We start from the raw sequence: 24,317 nt of genomic DNA on the forward strand, positions 1-24,317 counted from the left end.
GTAAACGTTTCGAACACTAACTGGGTTCATCATGTCACGTGACAACAACATGGAAGCACAGCAGCGACGTCATCATTAGCAATGTGTCAGGCTGCAGTCGTTGCTGTGCTTCCATGTTGTTGTCACGTGACATGCCCCTGGCTTGTTGCGCGTTGTTGCTGCTGCTGTTTCCCTTCTGCCTGCTCAGTCCTTTATTACCCCGACGCTTTTCTTGCATGCGCTCATTGTAGTGCTGATGATGAACCCAGTTAGTGTTCGAAACGTTTACTAATGATTAACAGCATTTTGGCTTTGGCTTTCATTTTCAAAGTTATCAACTCCAAATATTTTGCACCCAAGTATATGTGATATGTAAAACACACTGTGGTTGTATTCTCTATTCCTCCACTTGCTCGGTGCCTTCACACTCACAAAGTTTTTTGTGCTCATTGGCAAATTATACTTTGTATTTATCTTTAATTGCACAGATTCACAAAGGTCTGTTAGTTTTGATCAAAGATGCAGCGCTTTTTCTTTCATAAGGCGGTTGATAACAACAAACTAAATCGCGAGCTAAATCAAAATTCAAAAGTTATCTGTTTCGTCACTTCCGGTTGCATCCGTCTCTTCTCCACCTTCGACCGGATTTCCAAAGGCAAGTGTGCAGAAAGCCACGAGTCCCAATACCACAATAACTTTCATCGTTGCTTTTACTCGACTGTAATCAAACAAAAGTTTCGAACTTGTGTGTCTCACTGCAACTGTGCTGCGCTACTTACACCATTGCTTAAAAACAAAACGATAGAAAAAAAAGAAAATCCTTCACACGTTAGAAATAAGTGAAATAACCTTGAACAGCTCTGTGGTCGCAGCTAAGTAAACCTTTGAACTTTGTCCGCGCCACCTAGTGGTAAAGCAGACCCTGTCATGTCGATCTTAGTTGAACAATATGTGTGGTGTCCTATGATTTTTGCAAATGTGTATGGTTTTGTGTAAGCTTCAGATGGTCACTGTTTCGACCTAAAAGGCTCACACAATTCATATTATTGGCTCCACTTTGCTTATCTTGTGTATGGTTTTGTCTATGTATTGAAATAGTAAGCGTTTATTTGTTTCCACCACCTGAACCGCCGCGGTTATGTAAATAGTACTTGTGAGACTTGCATTTGTAGTTGCCGTAAGCTAGGGCGGGGGTTGTTTTGCGATTTTGTGCGTAACGCGTTGCCATGAGCAGTTTTGTTAGGCTGGATACTTCGTTAACATGTTGACCTTTTTATGTAGTCGTAGATGTGTGTTCAGATCTACACGTGAGACGTTTTGTCTTAATCCTGAAAGTTCTCTTAAATATTTGGGGTAAATTTTTGGATTCATACATTTATGCTTCTTTCCCCAAACCTGCGCAGTTTTTGCCTTGTTTTTTTTTACATTCACGTTAATTAGCCTGGTTTAAAGTATGCCGCGAAACATATATGAAAAGTGAGGCGTATCGCCTTGCACCTACTATCGTAAACTTGTAATACAAAGAATTCTTTACAAAAGGATTTACGACAAATCGTATTTATTGTTATTCACAAATTGTCAACTGAGCTACTGAGTTATGTACACAACTACTTTAATTCATCAGGTGTGGGTTCAACATTTGTTTTTTTACTAGCAAATGCAACAATATAATTCACTGTCGAGTTACATTTGTTCTTATTACTCAAAATTGTTATTTGTTGGGTGTGCATGTGTATGAAACCCGTATGTACTTAAACGTTCCATAACATGGGTCACCAAACACCCCGTTTTTAGCTGACAAAGTACAGGAATTGCGAGAGTTGCAGGCACTCGTTATTTTATCTGTAGAACCACCGGCTCTGCATTCTGTGGTCTTCACTGGACCTCCGCATCTGAGAAACACATTGGAAATGTTACACAATCCAAAGTATTTGCTTCAATAAATTAGTTTGTTTAAACGAATCAATTTTCAGAAACGACTTTGCTTGCTGTGTAGCTATTTTAATATTGTGCAGAAATAATAGGAAATGTCTGTTGCCCGACGGAATTTAGTACAACAATAAAACTGTACATTATACTTAAAATGAAAAATTATCAATTAATTAAAACAAAATGATATCTTACGTATCCTGGTCATCTCTGCCATAAAACGCATCAGTTATCGCCAGGCTGTATCCACTTTCGCAGGCTAATTTCTTAGAGTCATGCTCACAAATCACTTCAGTTTCTACAAATGTAAAAAACAGTTAGCTTCTGGTTGAAGGAAGTCATGTTTATGATCAAACACTCAGGCAAATAAAATCATTGTTTTGAGTTGAGAGGCTGTTATATGCTAAATTCTATCGTTGGGGCTCTTACTGAGTCAGCGTTTTCGTAAACTTTCATTGAGGTTTTCATGTCTATATTTTTTAATTACTCCGTCTTACAGTGCAGAACAGGTTATATGGGCCACTTGTAAGAATGCGTCTGTGATCAGTAACAGTCACCGTTGTCGTCTTTGAATATTAATTAAATTTGTGATGTGTAACAAGCTTTCAAAAAAGTTGGTCTGCAGTGTAGTGTGGCGTCGTTTCTTTGTGTCACCGTTTGAACTGACTGATCACGTTTGCTATTTACTTACAATGCTCTGGTTAAATGCTGGGCAACAACATATCTTTAACCACAGAATGTCGCGAACTTTTATGTTCTGTTTTTATCGTGCAAAAAGTTAGGGCGAGGTAAATGTTAAACTTTGTTTGTCCAGTGGTTCAGGATTCTGTGCTTGGATCTTCGGGGTCAACAAAGGAGTTCATGGGAGTCTTAAATACTTTTCTACGTCATTTTGGATCGTTAAGTCGTTTTAAACCTGGGATTGAAAGTTTTATTGAGATAGTTTCCGACCAATGATAGAGAGATTCCGGCCAATATTACGTTTGGTGTATTATCTTAAAGTCTGCTGCCGACTATTTGCTTCTCATAAATTGAAGAGGTTGATTGCTCGTTTAACGTGGTAAAGATTTTATGATCACCATAACATTAAACTACGCAGAAAAGGGAGAAAATCCGTTGCTTGGTTACACACCAAGTATGTCGTGTTTTTGTTCAAAAAGGAATTACCCATAACTATTTCATTCAAACTTACTAAGTTGTGGTGTGCATGTGTATGAAACCCGTATGTACTTAAATGTTCCAACACACGGGTCACCAAACACCCAGTTTTTAGCTGACAAAGTACAGGAATTGCGAGAGTTGCAGGCACTCGTTATTTTATCTGTAGAACCATCGGCTCTGCATTCTGTGGTCTTCACTGGACCTCCGCATCTAAATAACATAGTAAAAATGTTGCACAATCCATAGTATTTGCTTCAATAAATTAGTTGGTTTGAACGAATCAAGGGTCAAAAACGACCTTGCCTGAATGTAGCTATTTTAATTTTGTGCAGAAATAATTGGAAATGTCTGTTGCGCAACGGAATTTAGTAAAACAATAAAACTGTACATTGTACTTACAATGAAAAATTATCAATTAATTACTCAAAAACAAAATTATATCTTACGTATCCTGGTCATCTCTGCCATAAAACGCATCAGTTATCACCAGACTGTATCCACTTTCGCAGGCTAATTTCTTTGAGTCATGCTCACAAATCACTTCAGTTTCTGCAATTGTAAAAAACCGTTGGCTTCTGATTGAAGCGAGTCATGTTTACGATCAAACGCTCAAGCAAATGAAATAATTGTTTTGAGTTCAGAGGCTGTAATTTGATAAATTCTAAAATTCCATTGGGGCTCTTACTGAGTCAGCGTTATCGCGTAAACTTTCATTGAGGTTTTCATGTCTTTTTTTAATTACTCCGTCTTACAGTGCAGAACATGTTATGGGCCACTCGTATATATGCGTCTGTAACCAATAATAGTGATCGTTGTCGTCTTTGAATAGTCATTAAACTTTATCGATGTCTACCAAGGTTTCAAAAACGTCGGTCTGCAATGTAGTGTGGCGTCGCGGTTTTTTTGTGTCAACGTTTGAACTGACTCATCACGTTTGCAGTTTACTTATATTGCTCTGGTTAGATGCTGGGCTACAACATATCTTTAACCACAGAATATCGCGAACTTTTATGTTCTGTTTTTATCGTGCTAGAAGTTAGGGCGATGTAAATGTTAAACTTTGTTTGTCCATTGATTCTGGATTCTGTGCTTGGATCTTCGGGGGTCAACAAAGGAGTTTATGGGAGTCTTAAATACTTTTTTATGTCATTTTAGATCGTTCTGTCATTCTAAATCCGAGGTTGAAAGTTTTATTGAGATTCCGGCCAACGATAGAGAGTTTCCGGCCAATATTACGTTTGCTTCCGACTATTTGCTTCTCATAAATTGAAAAGCTTGATTGCTCGTTTAACGTGGTCAAGATTTTGTGATCATCAGAACATTAAACTACGCTCGAAAGAGACCAAAGCGGATGCTTGGTTACACACCAAGTATATCGTATGTTGTTTCAAACAGGAATTACCCATAAATATTTCTTTCAAATGATCATTTCATTCAAACTTACTATGTTGCGGTGTTGGTGTGCATGTGTATGAAACCCGTATGTACTTAAACGTTCCCACACACGGGTCACCATACACCCAGTTTTTAGCTGACAAAGTACAGGAATTGCGAGAGTTGCAGGCACTCGTTATTTTATCTGTAGAACCACCGGCTCGGCATTCTGTGGTCTTCACTGGACCTCCGCATCTGAGAAACATATTGGAAATGTTACACAATCCAAAGTATTTTCTTGACATATTTCAAATGGCATGCATTGCCTATGATATACCAATCCACATTATTAGCTTTATTAAATTACTTTGCTGCCAATTAGTAATATGGCTGAAGTATGTTTGCCAAGTGCTCGTATCTTGTAGTCAAATTAAACACAGTCTCAAATTACGTACTCAACAGCACAATTAAAAATTAGTTCAATTATTTGTCAATTACTTCGTAAACGCAATATAACTTACGTATCCTGGTCGTCCCTTCCATAAAACGCATCAGTTATCTTCAGATCAAATCCACTTTCGCACGATATTGTCTGGGTTTGGTGCTCACAAATTACTGCAATTGTATAAAGCATGTTGGCTACTGACCGGAGGCATGTTTCTGATCAAATCCCCTACCACCAACACCATGAAGCAGTTTAAACGATTTCTGTTGCTTTTAAGTAAAAACACTGTCCTAATGGAGTCTCACTGATTCAGCGTCACAGTTACTTTAATTACACGTTTTTGAAAAATTACACGTACTGGTCCGTATCATTTGGCCATCGTTATTTTATGGTCTGATTTAAACGTTGGAATACCTTGTAGTCTGGCCTCTAAACTTACTCAAAGTTTATTGCTGGTCTTAAATGTTAACTACATTTGCCCGGGAGTCCGCGTCTGGACCTTTGGGAGTCAACAAATGCGTTTATGGGAGGAAAACTTTTATTGTCCATGATCGTACAGCGGTTTAAAAATGTTTCTCCGATGATTTTCGGCCAACGTTGTGTTTGATTTTCTCAATTTAAATGTTGACAGGAAGGTTTTATGGTTTATCGAAACACGACGGGCACTTTTGTTTTTTACCACAAAAACTTTGCCATTTTTTTATAAATTGGCATGGTTACTTTGTTTTCTTGGTGTTTTACCACTCTAGCAAATCTATTAATTTCAATTAATAAATTCTAACATACGTCATCCACATGTAGTCTGGTTTCTTTCAGCCGCTTATGTGTGTTAAGTTGTTTGTTCGGTTTAAAGTACTGAAACTTACTTTGTTCCAGTGGTGCCGTTGTGGACTGACAACTTGGCACGTTGGTTCGGTAGTCGCACGTGCCAACTTCAGGGTTGAACACAAGGTCGGCAGGGCAAGGCATTGTGTATAAGTAACCGTTGGAACACTGTAACAATAAGACATAAATACGGTCAGTGACACAAAATTTTAAAATCAATTGAAAAACACTAGCCCAACTTTTTACTGAAAATTGCTCAAAATCAGTTTAAATCAAAAATAAGAGAAACAGTGCAAAGTCATGCGTTTATGTCTGTGTTTTTATAGAAGTTTTCGACCTCTAGTACGGAGAAGCAATATATGTATAGTTGTGTATTTTTGTTTATGAATGCGGGATACAGTAATGTCCCAGGTTAACAATATCTCAAACATGATGTTGAATATATCTTTAGCATGTAAATATATGACTTACATGCAAATAAGTAGAGCAATCATTAGGATTGGCAAATGGTTCCCCACTAACAGGTTGGTCACCAATCATGCACAGATCTGGAAATCAACAAGTTGTTTTACACAGAGCGTAAAGGTTTCCCTGCTCGATAAAAGAAGAAGCAACATTTTCTCCTACAAGGCCTGTCTGAGATCCAAAGGTGCGAGAATTTTTTACTGATTATGAAGAATCTGTGGCGAGGAAGCGTATTAGGTCGTAAAAATATCACCACGCTTGTTTTTACGTAAATCGAATTGTTAAACTTGTCTCGAATAATCATGGACACCGCTCAAAAAAGCAATTTCACATCCAGCGAGTTTACAAAGAACAAACTTTAAAGACTTACCGCTTTGTTCAGCCCGTTTTTGTCTTTCCAACACGTTTGCTTTGGCCACAAACGCCAAAATAGCGATCACGATCATTTCCTTCAACATCATCTTGCTGCGTTGTACTTTTTGTTCCGTGTGCTTCGAAGTCTCTGCGTTGTGACTGCCAGGATGTGAGAGACTGGCTATATACGGACAGTATGGGGAGAAAATATTTGCCGACATTTTTTTTTATTATTTGCGACCATCAAATGTCAAATACTGACGACGCCCGTCTGGAATTTTGCCCGTTACGGACTCTTGCATACCTTGGTTCTGAACAAAAGGTTTTCGGGGTGTTACCATTTTATCGTGTTGAACCGAAGGCAGCGAACTTAAACAAATCCACAAGTACCCGCCTTCGCGCACTATTAATAGTACATGGATTTTTTAAAGTTAGGCGCACCTCATAGTATGCCCTTCAGCCGATATCCACCTGAACGTAAGTATATCTACAAAACATAGCGGTCTTAATACTTGCAATTTAGATTCGGTTGCATGGTAAGTATTTGTCGTGTTGATAATTTGTCACTGCAAGCAATCTAGTGGACCTCATAGGGTGAACGTTGTATGGTCTTGGTGACCTGCAAACAGAACCACGATTTCAAGATGACGCTTATTTTTTACCAATGTAGGACAGAGTCGGAGTATTTGTAGCCTGCGTTTGCTTTGGTAGATATATGTATGATGTGTCCATTGTTTCCGATAAGCTGTGTATTCATCTGCTGGCAGTTATAACATGTACAACTTGTTTAAAACGCGCAGTTGTTGGGTTGCCTGGAACATTTTCCTGATAAATTGGGGAAACTGTTCAGTCTTGAAATTGTTTGTCGCTATCCGTTGAAATGCTTCGTCGTGACCGCTTATTTTTGCAACTGATGGACTCCTAATACGATAGTTTCCGTGGTGATCGAAACCACCAAGTGCTTTTCTACTGAAGCGGCGCTGAAGTGGGTGGTACTTGTAAGTGGAAACGCTGGGGTTCCCGCCATTATCAAAACACCTCGGTCAACTAGTATCACTCTTTCTTTATAAAAATAAAACTTGAGGGTTTCGGTGACTCTTTTGTCGACAAATCGTGAATTCTTTCAAGGTGTTTGGGCTGACGTCACGTTGTTAAGAGAAGTGGCTTGGTGGTCATACCTTGCATATTCCTACATACGTGCTTGCTAAACATACTAGACTGGGAGTAATTTTCCTGTCGCTACGTGTTGTACATTTGAATAGGTTTATGTGGAGTGTGTTAGATCTGTTGCAAGTATAGACCAATTACATTGGTTGTTTAACGAAGTTTCTGTACTGTCTCATATATGGTGGTATTGCCTCACTGCTTTCACACCTTCTCTTTACTTACTGCAAACTTCTACATCAATTGTTTAATGCATATGATGAATGTATTAACATGATATAACGATTAGACGAGTAAATTTCGAGATGAAATGACCACACACGTATCCAACGATCAGGGAATAATATTTGCTTAATCAGTCCCAGAACTTCAACAATAGATTGAATTGGTTGGTTGTCTCGTGTAGTTTTAGTCCATTTAGTGACAGTTTTCCCAAACTATTTTTTATTTAAATCAACTTCTGAGGATTTAAGTCAGAATTTTGGGCGAATGTTTAAGTTTGTGAACTAGTGGGATATAATTGGTATAACAATACACGAATTAGACAATTACTAAGGGCATATTTGAGTACATGTATGGGATATGTAAAACACACTGTGGTTGTATTCTCTATTCCTCCACTTGCTCGGTGCCTTCACACTCACAAAGATCGCACCCGTTCTCATTTTTCTTCAGGCCGTTCGCACATCCAAGTATTTGAGCAGTACACGCATGGAATGGACACGCAATTTCTGGTGCTGGAAATATGATATTTAAAAAATGATTTTATGCAGTAGCGTAGGCAGCCTGTTTGGGTACAATATCTAAAAGGTTTTGGTGGTCTTCACCTTGGGTTGTGGTTGAAGTGTCGCAGTCGGGTACCTCTTGTGGTCGGTCGCACACACTGTTTCTTCGATTAAACCTAAGGTTGTCGGGACAGCTCATAATGTACTCTCTTCCCCCAGAGCACTTAACAATTACACGATTCAGGGAAATAAATTTTAACTTTCCTGAGCCGATGAATCACTTTAACACTCGTGTATTATTTACCATTCGGAAAACATTGCAGTTACCCTCAACAGGCGATGGCCCACTTGCTACTGGCTTTCCCATCACGAAACAAGCACCTGAAAATAAATGAATATATCGTTTCTACAGCAAGCGTACAACAATTTGCACAGAAAGAAACAAGTTTCTTCGGCGAATTACATTTTTGCCATTGCCTGTTTCATTTTTTGCAAATTGCGATATATCTTGACTTTTTGCCGTTTTACATTTCTCATATATTTCAAAAAGAATGTTTAGTTTTTCCAACTTACCAGCGGTTTGAGAGCATCCCTGTACCATGCTGGGCCAATCGCACGTCAAAATAGCAGGGTTAAAAACCAAGCCTTCCGGACAAGTTGTGACGGATATCCTTCCATGGGAGCACTGAAAAGTTTTTGACAAAATCTCAAAACTTTATGTTTTTGTGCAAACTTTGAACGAACCTGATAGAAACGAGGACAGTCACCTTCTATCGCTGTGGGATGTTTGTCGATGGCAATGCCATTAGGATTGCAATAGTCTGCAAAAAACAACGAGTAAAATTGGAAGAATTGCGCGTGTATTTGTTCAGCGAGTGGTAGCGAATTTGTATTTGTCAAAAAAGGTAAATACCAAAGGAATTGAACTGACCGCATTTGCACAACTTGCAGCCGACAGTTGAGATTCACTTCATAACAGTAGTGGAAAGGGCAAGCTATTGGTGGTTCAGTGTCTTGAAAACAAGTACTGGCGCACTCCTCGTAAGTCTGATGTAAACGTTTAAAAGTTTCAGAGCTCCCGTCGTAAAAATAATCGAAAACTATCTCGAAATGTGTTTTGCATTTCGTTTGTTGGAAACTTGTTTTACTTTAAACCGGGTGCAGTTTAATTGTTTTTACTCTCGTCGGACCTTGTTCTAAAACGTAACACAACGAGGTGGAAAACGCAACATCCAACCAACTTGTGTGCAAACAGTGGTTCTCAAACTGTGGTACGCGTACCACTAATGGTACGCGAGAGCTTTTCAAGTGGTACGCGATTTAGTCTACTCTATACAATTTGCCGCACTTTGCAGAAGCCAAAACCGCTGCAAATACATGATGTCGGTTTTCTTTATTGTGTATTTGTGACGCAATAGTATCAACGTGAAATTGTTGCACTGTTGAAATAATTCTGACATCGTGTATTCAACTGTGCAACAATTTCACGTTGATACTATTGCGTCACAAATGCACAATACAGAAAACCAAGCAACTGGTGATATTGGCTAAATTGTTATTCATTGGTGTTATGTCATAACAGTTATGGTATAGTAATACGGTGGTACGCAGTGTATTAAAAAACAAATGAGCGGTACGTGATTGGAAAAAGTTTGAGAAACACTGGACTAGAATGACGTAGGTCGGTCCTAAACACCAGCACTAAACTTTACCTCAAAGTTGTTTGAATTTCCGTCGCAACCTCCATAAATGAAAGACAGGCAATCGTCGCTATAGTAATCGTAGTAAAATCTCATGTAAAACCCAAAGCAGTTTCCACCATCGGGAGGCAAATAACTGAATAGGGGATAGGATAGATTTTATTTGTTTAAAACTTGTCTGGAAATTTAATGTGTCGATCGGTACGCACATGCGTGTTCAAACGAAAACGTTATCTTTTCTAAATGCATAAACTATAGGTTACATACATTTTACATTTTTAACATTATAATTTTATATAAACTCCAATACTTTTGGCTTTTTATAATTACTGAGATTGATTTATGTCATTAATTTTGATCTAAAAAATAAAGGATCATTTTCATAAGTTGTCCGAAAAAGATCGCATCCTCGATATATAAAATCTTTTTCACCAGTCAATTGTTGCTGTATCCGTCGCTTCTCCGCCTTCGACCGGATTTCCAAAGGCAAATGTGCAGAAAGCCACGAGTCCCAAAACCACAATAAGTTTCATCGTTGCTTTTACTCGACTGTAATCAAACAAAAATTTCCAACTTGTGTGTCTCACTGCAACTGTGCTGCGCTACTTATACCATTGCCGGTGCTATGACATTGCGACTTGCACAATACGACCACTTAGTCAAGTGTACATTGACATTTCACTCTCTTCCATCCGGTGTTCGAACCGTCAGAGTCTGAACTTCTGATACCGAACCATTTTTATTGACGTTTTGCCATAAACCCGTTGAGGATTCTCAAGGGAATAATGTGTATGGGTCGATTTACTAGCAGGAATGGCACTTTGAAAAGTTTCGTGCGATGTGTTTCCAAATGTCGTTAATGTCAAACTCGCTGACATTGCAGCTTGTCTCATGTAAGATGTTTCACTGCCTGAGGTTAATACGTTTCGCCTTGTAAAACTTCCATTAGTAACATCTGTTAAAGTTGTACCTTCAGCACGTTTTGTTTGCTCTATAATATAAACCCATATAACGTTGGCGTTCACTGTCTCAAGTTTAAATAGAACTCGTGGCTTGAGAAGTTATAGCTGCTTTGATCTACCGCTTGCTTCGTTTCCTTTAAAGATTTACCTTTTGCTGAAGGTCCCAGGTAACGTTTCTGCAAGTTTCTTGACCCCTGCACTTTCTACTGCAATCCAACTTATCTGCCTTATCAGGGAAATTGTATAAGTTAGACTAAACACCTCCATTGTTGAACCATGTGCAATGTAAACTATAGTTATTTTCTAACAGTTGTATGACGGTTTTGAGGTGTATAGCATAATATTTTTTAGAAATTACAAAAAAGTGTTCAGCCGACCGGAACCGCTCACCGCTGATGGCTTCCAAGACCGGAGGCAAAACATCTTCGCACAGAAAAAACAATCGGCCCTCGGCAAAATTCGTGCTTAACGACTTGTTTTCGCCAAAAGTAGTTCCAGGATGTGCAATACATAGTAACGTTTCCAGAGAATTTGAATATTAACTATTCGAATCTCTAATTAAATCGACTAATAGGATTCGGTTTAAGACTTTCTTGTAACTTTTATCACATAACTTGGTCACGTTTTTTTTTCGTAAACATGGCGTGTACGACACACAAAGATTGGACACAAACACTCGTGAGCACATTCTTATATTTGTTTCGATAGATTCGAAGTTTTTTTCGGCTGTCTGCACGATTGTTGTCCCAAACTTACATATATATATGCAAATTGTGATAAGGTGCGATCGACAATCTGCCAGTGTGCCTTGGTTCCAACAGATCCAGGTTAGTTTTCTAATATCTCCAATACATTTGGATTCGAGGTAAATTATAACCGGCCAGCAGGCGCGGTAGATCAGGCGTCGGGATTCGCCCATACTCGTTGTTGGAGGTGTCACGTGACCACCATTCAATCTGGAGCATGTGGTTGCCGGTGGATTTTTGCCCCAAGCAAAAACAAAAACTTTGAAATCGTTCTGTGATGTCAATGAAATCTTGCGTTCTGCAAAACCTGGATTTACACGGTTCCGCAAAAATGCATTTAAACCTTTTGTTGGTTGCCGGGATGCTTTGAAGGATGTCGTGCCAGTCGACGATAAATGAAGTTTTAATAATCTGGGAGGCACGAAAGTTTTGTGACTTGACCATAAACTATCAATCTGGGTGGATATGTTCCGGCACTAACATAAACTCACATTCATCGCTCACGAGAATGGTCTTGTTGCATCGCTCATACTGTGAGTCCTGTAAAACTTGCACCATCACAGTTTCTATATAAGGCTGTAGTTAGAATTGCCGTTAAATAGCGGAATGCTTTCAACGCTTTTACACCAAATATCAGTGAAAGGAATTTGAATACATCTCGAGTCCAGGGAAGTTTAAAGCTTAATCTTATACATGGAATGTGCGTTGGATGCTGTAACCTTTGCTTACATCGACTATCTTCAACCGCCAGTGTGCGTAGTAAAACACAGACATGACTCAGCACCCACTTTATATTTGGAATGGCCAGGTGTTCGCACACGAAGTTGGCTGTATATGTCTTATATTGTTTATGTAAGTTCTCTGTTCTATTGTCCGACCATGTTGGAGTCAATCCGTTGTAAATTCTACCCCAATTGACTTCTGGGCTAAAATTCGTGTAACGACTCCTTAAACTTTTGACTTTTTGTCCAATCTCATTTCATCGCGATGCAGGTCAAATAATTCATATTTCATTAGGTGTTGTCTAAACCGTATATCCCGCTGTGCGTCCCAAAATTTGTAATCTTACTTTTGCATAGCTTCACTGTTTTGGCGTGAAAGTTATAATTGTCACCATTAGTTTATGTTGTAATACAAAGGCAAATTTGTATGCACCAGAAGTGGTTTGGGATATATTGTATCTTTGTATGGTGTGCTGTAGGTTAGTATTTGAATAGCAAGTCCAGGCGGTTTTGGCATTGGGCATCGATGTGTAACACAAGCTGAGTCTGTATGCTGGTTGAAATTTGCGCACGCATTAGTTGCAACGAAACTTTGCAGCATGGAACTTCTACTTTCGGTTTAATCGTCAGCGGTCTTGAAACAATGTCGGGTGGCTGGGATATAAAGTTGTGTTGATTGTTCACATAATTTCGCTTCCTGGTCAACTACTGTTTGGTATCATGGTTACTCAGTAAACGTCCTTTGTTCTGAGGTTGGGTAGCCATTCGTGCGTATGAAGATTAAGTGTTTCTTAGTCCGGTGTCAAGCTTTACACTTTTTTCTAAATAAGTTTCATGATTCTTAAAAATTTGCAATCTCAACAACAACTTTTTGAATACATACAATATCACCACACGAAATCAACACAACAACGACTTTTACCAAGATGCACTAAATATTTTCGAAAGATTTCTTGTAACTGTTAAGTATATAACAATACAAAATGTATACTACATACGTGAAACGTGTTAGGCGGCATAAGCTGCACTTTTAGACACAAACAATCTTAGCGAAAAGTACATAAACACAAAAGGCCAATATAATTTGTTCTCCCAAAGCTGAAATCCACTTCGTTATCTGAGATTTTATTTCTTACAAAACATGCATCGAAAAAATGTACAGCAAGCCCTCCCGCAACCCTTTGATTGTTCCATCTTTTGCTGCAATTCAGCTGCAACAAAACTTTTGGTTGTTTTAAAAATGAAACTTTTGTCAAACGATGGGATTTATTCAAAGTGAAGCCAATAATATGAATTGTGTTTCCTTCAAAACTGCCCACCCTCGTCCATTAAACTAACGAAAAGAAACAAGGTTGAACATAGGACTGTTTGCGCCAAAAAATGAAATCGTTTGCGCAGTCGCTTTTGTGGATAAAATTAAATCCCATCGTGTAAACTGCAGACAGATGGCCACTGCGAAACAGTTTTCGATTTAATTTTTTTGCGCAAACAGTCCCAAGTTCAACCTTCTGTCTTTTCGTCATGTTTAACGGACGAGGGTGGGCAGTTTTGAAAGAAAAGATGCAGCAGCACCAAACAAGAAAAAATTGCAAGAAAACTGAACGGCAATCTATGATCTACAATAGTCAGTCTGTTCATAAGTCGGTAAATGGTCGGTATCACCGCATATTTCTGCACCAGCACACAAACATGTAGTTTACGTGAGTAGTTATTTCCAGTTCTTACCTTCCTTTGTAATTTCATCCTCAAATTCCCGGCTGCATGTTGGGCAGGTGAGCACAGGGTAGTGGCAAGTCTCACAAATCGGACCCCCTACAGATAAACATGTGTTTTTATGTCATCAGGTAACTGTTTGCAATCACTATGTGGTGTCCTAATACGAGCTTTGCAGTGTTTTGAGACTTAATGGAGTGAAAAACTTAGGTTGTTAGTCATTTTAAAGTGCTATATACAACGCAAGTTTTACGGATAGTGACAAGATGAATCTTTTGAGGTCCAAATTTCAACCTTACAAATTTCACTTTACAATCTTCAACAATGAACCAATATTACTGTGCAAGACATACGGATTTGTTCTAGTTTCTTGTGGTCTTTTTTCTTGTGACGGTGTTTCTGTTTTTCCTTTTCCTCTTTTTTTTGTTTTTTATCAGCCATATTTTTTACACAGCCTGTTTGTTTTACTGCAGCTACCTTGCTTAAGAAAGGAAACAGAAACGTTTTTTTCATGCCAGGATGAAATAGGTAATCAAGAAATATAACAATGGCTGTTCTTAACCATTTTATGCTTTGATATTGACGACTTTTACTTCATTAGAAGTCCTGGTGCGTATTTTTGAACTTGCACAACAACCTCTGTTGTTCTGTTGTTCAATATTGTGTTCATAAACTCAGCGAACCACTTACATTGGGTTTTACGATTACATTGAAAACTGTCCGCAATCTAACAGTACAGGTTGTTGCCATGCTACAGGCAAACCATGCTGTCTTTCGAGCAGTAACTGTCGTGCATTTGAAGAGCAGCTTACTGTTTTTCAAGAAGGAGACTGGTTTCGTTTGTGCACGGAGCTGTTTTGTTTCGTTTATTTAACTTTGCTGTAACTTCCTGTGAGGTTTCGCTTGCGTTGTCTCAAACAATTGTTTTTGTTCGTTATTTTGTCATTGTGACGTATACCGCTATGCTCGAATTCTTGGGTATTCTGGTCGTTGTGTTTCGTCACAATGGCGGCATAATGTGTGGACTTTGAAGAGTGCAAACAATACACAATACTGCTATACAGTGGTCGTCTGTGCAGTTTTTAAAAAACCGCTAGATGGCCTTAAATATACCATTTTAGAAAAACATGATTAACCAAAAGCTATACAGAAAGAGTTTTTCTCCCTGTGTTAGACAATTTCCTACGAAACTTCAAAGAATGACACGATTTGAATCATTTGAAAAATAAACATGTATAAATGTACAGATCTTTTTACAGCAAGCGATAGTCAACGTACATAAAACGACACAAATTAAAAAAAAAACGCGTTGTTTACGACTTAAAAGAAACATTACAAACATAATTGTCCTTTGCCGAAGTTGTTTGGGCGATTTTTCATTCAAAACACGAGGAAATGGATTGGCAACATTCAATTAACCTTGTGCACGATTGAAAACAGTTTCCACTGGTTGTCACTCCTTCATCAATCCACTTAATGTTGTCTGAAAACGTTTTGTTGTATTATTCCTTGAGAGGTTTTTTGTAGCTTGTATTAGCTTCTTAGGCTTTAACTGCATATGATACGTAAAAATAAAACATGTTAATAATCAAACTAAGAGATGTTCATAACTTGAGAACATTTTTGGCGAAAAAAGTAGCTTGATACGACGATTGGTTTCTGAGATACAGCTGATCAAAGTCGCACTTTTGCCGCTGCGAACGAAATCGTGCGAAAGCGAGATATTGTTGCGCGACGTTATAGAAGGCGCTTCGGTCGTGCGCGAGTGTGGGCAGCAAGCCTTATGCGTAGGAATGGAAAACATTGTTAAACTGGTTTAGCACAATATTGCATTAAACAGGGGACAAAAAGTGAACAAGTGCAATAAACGGATTTTTATGTTAATTTAAGCTGAAGACAGATGGCCACTGTTCGACCTATTATGTCTTATTTAATTGTGTAATAATAAAACAGTTACTGGGACAGGGTGTTCTTGTTGTTACAGCATTTATGATCGCTAACGTGATACATGAACTTCTGAAAACACGACAGAGACAAACCGTCAATTTAGCATTGTCGTTTTGTCCACTCACAGCAAAGGATAGAAGTAATTGAATTTTGAGGCTGGCAAAGACCGCAGAGAAAAAGCGACCAAATTAGGTGATTATGCAACACAACACTGTTATTCTGTCATAGTACCACTTTTTGTCCGACAGTAGCGTTGCCTACGAGTTCGCGTCATAAATGATTTATTTAATTCGCCACAATCCACTACTAATGTATTTTTTGCAATATAGTTGTAACTAGAAATGTTGTAATTATCAAATTAAAGTCAACGCAAAGGTGAGGTTAAAGTCATGACATCAAACCCAAAATGACGTTATGTAATGTCACTGAGCAAAGAAACGCACCATCCCCGTCTTATTTTTGTGTGATGCAAAACCCTGTCCTGACCTTTAAGGTAACGTAATCTGTGGATTGTCCTATGTTTCAAACTATTCGATATCTGCAAAAAAGGCGCCTCCTCCTATCTAAACAACGCATTTTTTCAACGCAAGCGCCTTATGTGTTCTCCTTTTCTCCTCAGCGCAAAAGGTTTACGATTTTTGGTCGCCGTTACTTTTCGTGCAGTTTCTACATTTTTAGTTGACGTAGAACCAAAAAACTTTGGATATATGTTTGTTGTAGATAAACCTTTAGTTTTACGCAAAGTTGTCATGACCGTGTCTTATGCACTTTAAGTGTTTCCATCTGCAAACCTTAGTATTGCATTAATTGCATAATTGGTGATGACATGAGATTTCACCAGAAAGTCTGAATAAATAGTGTTGTTTTATTGACTAATTGTTTTGTATTTAAACCAAAACCGTCATATAGCCTAGCGGAAAATTTCCTCCTATGGTTGTTGCTTGTGAATATTTATTGCCCAACTTGGACCAGGGTTTTAAATTTTGCTGCTTTGTTTGCCGTGTTTTATTGTGTGTGGAAAAATAATTTATGTTTATATCGCCGAAAAAATGATGGTGGTGATTTTTTTGGTAGAACCAGAAAATTTAGATTGTGAGTATTTAATATTTACTGTGTGGTAATAAAGTTTCTCTTGAATGTGTATTGAAAGGCAATACCAGCTCTTGGACCTAGATACCGATGTTCGTTCCTTTTAAAAGTGGGTGTATTTGTTTAATAAACTTACTTTCACTTTGCCCTTGCGGCGTATGCTCAAACCTGTGGTTGCAGCTGGGACAAGTCACCATTGCTTGATTGTTGGTGGTACTGGAGCTGGTTCCTGTGTAAGACAGTTTTGTTTATCTTAACATTTGCGTATAGCTTCTTCACTTTATGCCAATTGTTCTCAACTTTTGATGAACATGTATAAAAACCTTTAAAATGTCTTGGTAACGCACACAAAAAATATTATTTTTACTTTACATATCAACAGTGGTGGCGTTTTTGAGTTTTTTCGCAACCTCTAGCAAGGTTTTACATGAAAATCCAACATATTACTGTGTAATTAGAATCCACTTGCTTTTGCTCGAACAATTGCATATTTTACCATCATTAAATGCACATCATACACAAGTTGCGTATGTTCGTTATGTAATGGTTAAATCACCCACCATTTTGAGTTGGTTGATAGCTTTGAGGTTGCATTTCTACCACTACTTTATTTGCGTCGGTCATCTCAGCTTTTTTGTGTGGAAAGCGCAAATCCTGTAAAGCCTTAATCAATTTTAAATATATTTACCTGGAAACCAAAGCTAAGATACTAAATGTTTACAGATTTCGCACAGTGGTAAGATAAACGACTTTTTAACAGCACTTTATGCGTAACATTATGCCGAAATAAGTTCTCGCAATTCATATTTAACACCCAAAACCTGAACTAGAGTTGTTTACAACTCTCATAAAAAGTATGGTTGACGAATCTTGTGTGAACTCCATTTCATTCCGTGGTCAAACTGACTGCTGTCTGCTAATGAAAAAACTTTTATAATATCCTGCGGGTGGAAAGTTTTCCTAATTATAAACTGATCAAAATTGGTTCCTGTTTTAAAAACCACAGACCGGAACTGTCCTCATGCAAGCAAACATTCATCGGAAATCAGAACAATATAAACCAAATATTTAAACCCTCCTCGTGCTTCGTACGTGGGAATTGTGGTTCCCTTTTGTGGATGGCGTAAGTTTGAGTACGGGTTTGTGTAAATTTCACTTGGCCAAATCGATTGAAGACGTTGAAAACTCTTTTGTGGTGCTTCCAGTACCACAAAAAGGTGCAGAGGGCTTTGATTGCACCAAGGTTTGTTGACTTACCCCCGGTTTATTCGTGTTTGAGATTCTTCTTCGTATTCTTGCACTAGTTTCTGTTCCTTTCACTCAAAGGTTCGTTACGGTCGTAACACAATGGAAGCAGATGTGGGAACGTTTAACGGTAAACAGTCGAACAAACGGAACTTGGATCGGGATATTTTTTGGTTAATCCCCTAAATATGGCCCAGCACATTGCATAGGATGGACCAGTACATCCCTAGTTACGTTCGCAATAAGTTTGTTTGTCATTTTCCTTTTAAGGCTCGTTTGGGACTTACCTAATCTATTTCTGCAAAAACAATCAGTAATCTATTTCTGTGCAGCTAAAGCAGAATAAAAACAGGGCCAACGATTATCTCTTTCTGGGTACGTTTGTATTTCAACCCGAGCAGGGAAAAGTTATGCGGCAGCTGCATGGAGATATTTCAACTAGTCCCCCTTCATGAGTCATATAACCCAGCGAATATTTTTGGCAAACAAAAGAAACTGTCGCCAGGTACATGAAGGCAGTTGACCTCCAAAAACGGACCCCCTGTTAGGGTCTGAAGAGATGTTTAGGTGTTGTTAAGACACTTTTGCAGAAGCTTTATGTCTCCATCAAACGTAAACAGGAACTTTGTAATTAAATCATGTCTTAAAAAGTCAATTTATTGGTGAAAAGTTTTTCAATTTGTATGTGTAAGGTTATATATCTGTCACTGTTAATCAAAATGCAGTAATTTTTGGTTGATTGCATGTTCAAATATGTATTCTTGGGTAGGCCAATACTGATTTTGTGTACCTTAAAAATACGGCCATATTTTAATAATTTCTATGTCGTCACGTGGTCGGGGATACTTCGGACATTATGGCAAAAATCGCAAAAAGACAAAACTTTTTGAGTTATATGAAAAATTATCAAGTCATAGAAGGAAAAAAAACAGAGGCTTGATGAAATGATCGAATTTTGGCAGGAAGAAAAAGCCTTAAAGATGAAAAATCGTTTGTTGACCCGAAAATCTATGATATGCTGCCATTAAAAGTACACAGGTTACCCAAAGCATGAACGTGTGGAAGGTTCGAAACGATAAGTGGCCATGCCCCGATTCCTGAAAGCTTTAATGATATTTTATGCGCTAATGCCCCAATGCTGATATTGCGCCAAGTTTGATTTTAGTTATTGGTTTGCTGCATTACGACACGTTCTTGGGTTTCTGCCACGCACACACTCTTTTTACTAAAGGCAATCATTAAAGTTACAAACATTAACACTCGAGATTTGACGATAGATGACGTGTTACACTTGCTTGTATTCTATCACAAAATCTACGATATAACCTTGATTCTTATCATTTTCTCTATCTTCCAAAAGGTTTTTGCGTTGTTCCCTTTGTCGTCTCCCATGGATTTTGCTTCCAACAAATCACATATTTAAAATGTTCAACCAACACCATGTGTGACAATCAGTATACGTGATTACTATACTTGTTTAAGCGTTAGCTGTGGTGGAATTTGGCCGTGAAAATTTTACTGTTATTTTGAAATGTGACTAAACCCATAAATGTACAAGAACTGGAAAACAAACGTGTTTAAAGCAGTACATGATAAAACCAATGTATGTACAAAAATTTGTCATGCGTTTATGTAACAGAACCAAACGTGATTTCATTGTAGAAAACACACTAAAGCAGCAGCATATGTCGCTTGTAGAGGTGTTATGTGTGTAAGTCTTGTGCTGAATGCGATTGTGATAATGAATAGTTGTCATTGCCTAGTGGGATATAAGTGACAGCTAAGTTCACATAACTGCTGGTGTTGGCTGTAAACCTATTAAGTGGGTATGGATGATGGTAGATGGTCTATGGGAATGACATCATGATTACTTTGCTTCACAGCTTGTTTGTACCCCGGAAGTGAATCCCCGTTAAACGCTGTGTTATCACGACCTTCTATTTCTTCTTTTTCTTTATCGTGTTGTTCGCTTTCCTCTGTATCTGGTTGCACTGTCGAAGAAACACATACGGTTTGGTCATTAAAGGGAAGAAAGTTTTTTTGTTTTTGCTGGGGTTCTTTGGCCCATTTGACACCCAGTATTCTATACAGGTCGCAATGTTAAGGAGGGTGTAAATTATGCACTTTGCGCAGGAAATATGGGCGAGGTACTTTTGAGGATGCTGTAAGAAAGCAAAGTTATTATGACGCTTTTAAATAAATGTTGAGGCGTATCTAATTGACGTGCTTTTGGAATCGCGGATTTACAATGCATTATTCTGGCATAAGCCTTTGCTTGTACTAAAGTGAGATAGCTCTATGGTCCCATGGGTTAAAATTTGTGCCTTGATAAAGGTGCTCGTAAACTTTGTCATACTTAACAGTAGTAATGTCAAAGTACACACTAACCTTCTCACTTTATTAACAAGTTGAAAATGTTTTATCAAACTTTGTATTACGTGATGTCTCCTGCCTTACCTTGTTCAGCGAAGCGTCGTTTGTAAATTTGGTAAGCAACGGTGATAAAGAAAGACCAGATTAACTGTAAAATACACAGTTATTAACGTGGTAAACGAGCAACATAGCAACTTTACAGTTGATATTTCGAGACAAAAATGAAAAAAAACAGGAATTTATCAAAGATTTGCCGAAGACAAACTTTCTTATTTCTTTTTCACATTTTAACAAACCACAGAAACATATATCCAAGCTTGTAGCAATGTTGAATATAAAATAAACTCATTCAACATGATGTATATTTTGCTGCATTGCAAAAGTCAAGCATAGCAAAGGTGTCTTCATGTTAAGTTTGGTTTATTTTGGGGACGACCTGACTTTTGTGCCAGCCTTGACCATAAATCTGAACGGAGATCTGGAATGTTTTAAACCTTGCCAGTCGGGCCATTACAAAATTTTATGAAACAAGCTTTGCAATGTACAGTTAAACATCTAAGCAAAGTACCGTCCACTTAAATTACGTCAAACCGCGGTAGGAACAGTACTATGTCACTAAATTATACCAACGTTTAACCGGATTTCAAGACCCAACAGACAATTTAACCCTTGATTACTTTGCGGTGTCTGTTGTATATTACGTTTACTTTGCTCATAAAAGTTGTGCGGGTCGTTTGAAGAAAACTGTCGTTAACATTGGCATGCGAATACAGACCGCTAATGTGTTTGCTGAGGGATTTACAACCTTTAAACATTTCCCTTCTCGTGAAGCTTTTTCTCATGCAGTTTGCAAGACCAGGCTTTGGTCGACTGCATCGTTTGGTTAATGTGGCTTAAATACAGACTAATGTGTATGCTCTGCTTTCCTCTAAGGGATAGCCGTTTCACAGTGGTCTGGGCACAACTGAATACAAACGAAGCTAAATTATCCCGTGAAAAATATTGCATTTAAATTATTTCTACTCAAGATAAGTATTCTGAACCACCACCAGCCAACCTACTGACATCTCTTACTTGACTAAAGAAATAAATAATCGGGAATAAAACCATCCGGCCAACTTCTTCCAGTGTGAAGTTTTCCTGCGAAAGTTGAATGATTGCTGACGCTAGTTGACCATTTTGAATCCCAGTCTCCAAGCAAACCGTCCTGCGTTGGGGGTGTTTTAAACGGAGAGGCCGAATCAAAGAAATCAAAGTGCAGACAACTGAAACACAGAGCTCGTGGTTGATTTATAAACCCTCATGGATATTCTTTGTCACAAACTCGATGCAAGTTTACTTGAGAAAACTACTCAAAAAGGTTTGCCATATTTTGTGCAACTTTTACAACCTGCTTCGACTTGGACACTGCAAAGCAAATGTCTCGTCGTGCTGAGCGGTTCTTACAAAAGTACAAATATGATAGCTTCTTACGGTAGCCAACCAACATTCCAAGTCCAGGAAAGATAGCCGCACACGCAAACTGAGCAGGAATAAGCGAGAAACTGCTGGAGTATGTTACCACTGAAAATGTTGAAACCGCTATGATGGTGACGATCCCAATTGATGATAAAATCTGTACGAAAAACAGTTAGTTAGCTTATTGGGATTTCAGCAAAGTTTGCGTGAAGCATTAGCGTGTTTATAGGATTTTTTTCACCTTGAGAACTCTTTTTGCATGTTGAGGGTATTTCCACTTGATAAGAAAGCCCACTGATAATGGAACCGTAAGAATTGATAAAGCGATACCTGTATATAATCATAACATTTAGTCAAATGTGAAACCCTGTCATTATTTCGACTTTGCGGGTGTTTTTGTAAATATTTAAAATATTTGAGTGGAAGTTATTGTCGAAATGCACGGGTTTCTGGAATTGTTCAAAAACATTAAAATAATCCGGTTTTGTGCGAAACTTAGTCAACTCACCAATTGTTTCGAAAGGTACTTTAAGGCTGAACCCAAATGCTTCCTGGTAGATAAACAGTAGCAGTGGCATCATACCCAAACCAAGAGTACTTGATATTGCGGTCATCGTAACACTGTAATTCAGTGGTTATTGAACTGGGAATTTATTTCCGTGTTGGGTAGAAAATAGTTTAAAAATTGCAATCGCAGTTAAATGAAAAAAAATTTGCTCAATTTATTATCGTCTCAGAAGTTTGAAAAAGTGAACTGAAAGAATAGAATTAAAACGCTTAAACGGGAACATAATGCAGCTCATTGCCTTGGAAGTTCTTACCTTAAACTTATGTCTCCACCAACCCAAAACGTGGCTATGTTTGACAATGAGCCTCCTGGACACGAACCGACGATAAGAAGGGCGAGAGTTTCAACCTCTGGCATTTGGAATATGGCGGCCAGCATGACTCCGGTCGTGGGCATGATCGCTTAAAATGTTTGAAACAGCTTATATTAATAGGGGTACACGTGAATGCAAGGAATGACCTTAAATATTAGTTTTACATATCGCGACAGGCGGCAATAAAACTTTTAAAACTACACTATTTTGGCATCAGCTTATCAAAATGGCTATTTTTTTGACTTAACTATGAAGATATAGCAAGATTCGAGCAATGGTCGGGTTATTTATGTGCTCGCTTATGTATCTTTTGAAGTAAGTTAGCCACGACATTTACCGTGTTATTCACGGACTTACCGAATTGACAAACAACTCCTACGATAATTGCAGTTGGTTTCTTCAGGTATTTTTTGATAGCATCGAGGTCGGTTGCGCAACCCATCCCAGCCATAATAACAGCCAACATTGCTGTGACGAGGTAACTTAAGATTCTTCTCACTGTTCGCGACTCTGGAGCGGTCGTGCTATTCGTTGTCACCTCGAACACTGAGGTTAGATCGGTGATACTTGGGGTTGTCATCTTGTGGGGTTAGTTCTGAGCAGTGTTCTCAAAACAGTGAACTCTTCCTCTGCTGATGCCACTATTTATACGATGCTGGGTTCAGTTACGTAACAGGTTGAAAAACGCACGTGAAAGTTTATTTGTTTTACTGCTATGGAACTTGCTGGTGCACTGTTTGATAAGAGACTGGCTGTTAAACATTTATATTTGCACGAGCTTTCGCGAGCTTGATCTCGCTTCCTCGGGTACTGCAAATGACCTCACAAATAAAATGCGGTAATGGCGCGAAAAATTTGTTTTTATTGCGCCTCACTTAAAACTACTCAAGAAATCTCCCTATCCAATCCCGCCTAACCTTGACACGCCTTTTAACTCTTCCGTATGCGAAGGCTGGTTTGACTAAAACCAAAGTTTTAAATTTTTTGTGTCCACATCATAAAATGTGTTGCTGAAGTGCTAATTTGTGTGGTTTCTTGCTGACAAGTTCATGGTAGTTTT

At 38.4% G+C, this 24,317-nt stretch overlaps 2 protein-coding genes and 1 long non-coding RNA gene across 3 annotated transcripts; all 3 read right to left on the reverse strand.

Annotated features, from left to right (window-relative positions):
* Positions 1-1,530: 1,530 nt before the first annotated feature.
* Positions 1,531-7,555, reverse strand: LOC145913233 (rhamnose-binding lectin-like). The gene is made up of 9 exons (XM_083000818.1): positions 6,549-7,555; positions 6,185-6,261; positions 5,755-5,881; positions 4,965-5,058; positions 4,514-4,698; positions 3,516-3,618; positions 3,101-3,279; positions 2,104-2,206; positions 1,531-1,871 (listed from the first exon to the last, which is right to left on the reverse strand). Exons 1-9 carry the CDS (start codon positions 6,751-6,753, stop codon positions 1,691-1,693), a joined length of 1,254 nt encoding a protein of 417 aa, XP_082856944.1. The 5' UTR covers positions 6,754-7,555; the 3' UTR covers positions 1,531-1,690.
* A 5,850-nt stretch (positions 7,556-13,405) lies between these two features.
* On the reverse strand, positions 13,406-14,743 carry LOC145914269 (uncharacterized). Its single transcript, XR_014403370.1, has 3 exons — positions 14,618-14,743; positions 14,277-14,363; positions 13,406-13,762 (listed from the first exon to the last, which is right to left on the reverse strand). It is a non-coding gene; the product is annotated as an uncharacterized LOC145914269 (long non-coding RNA).
* A 2,237-nt stretch (positions 14,744-16,980) lies between these two features.
* LOC145913746 (ileal sodium/bile acid cotransporter-like) lies at positions 16,981-23,837 on the reverse strand. Its single transcript, XM_083001495.1, has 10 exons — positions 23,615-23,837; positions 23,198-23,345; positions 22,885-22,997; positions 22,618-22,706; positions 22,392-22,533; positions 21,993-22,183; positions 21,003-21,066; positions 20,417-20,536; positions 17,437-17,529; positions 16,981-17,057 (listed from the first exon to the last, which is right to left on the reverse strand). The coding sequence occupies exons 1-10, from the start codon at positions 23,835-23,837 to the stop codon at positions 16,981-16,983; spliced, it is 1,260 nt and encodes a 419-aa protein (XP_082857621.1).
* Between the last annotated feature and the right edge of the window lie 480 nt (positions 23,838-24,317).

Source organism: Ascidia mentula, chromosome 9 (genome assembly GCF_947561715.1).
Source record: "Ascidia mentula chromosome 9, kaAscMent1.1, whole genome shotgun sequence".
Classification (NCBI taxonomy): Eukaryota; Metazoa; Chordata; class Ascidiacea; order Phlebobranchia; family Ascidiidae; genus Ascidia; species Ascidia mentula.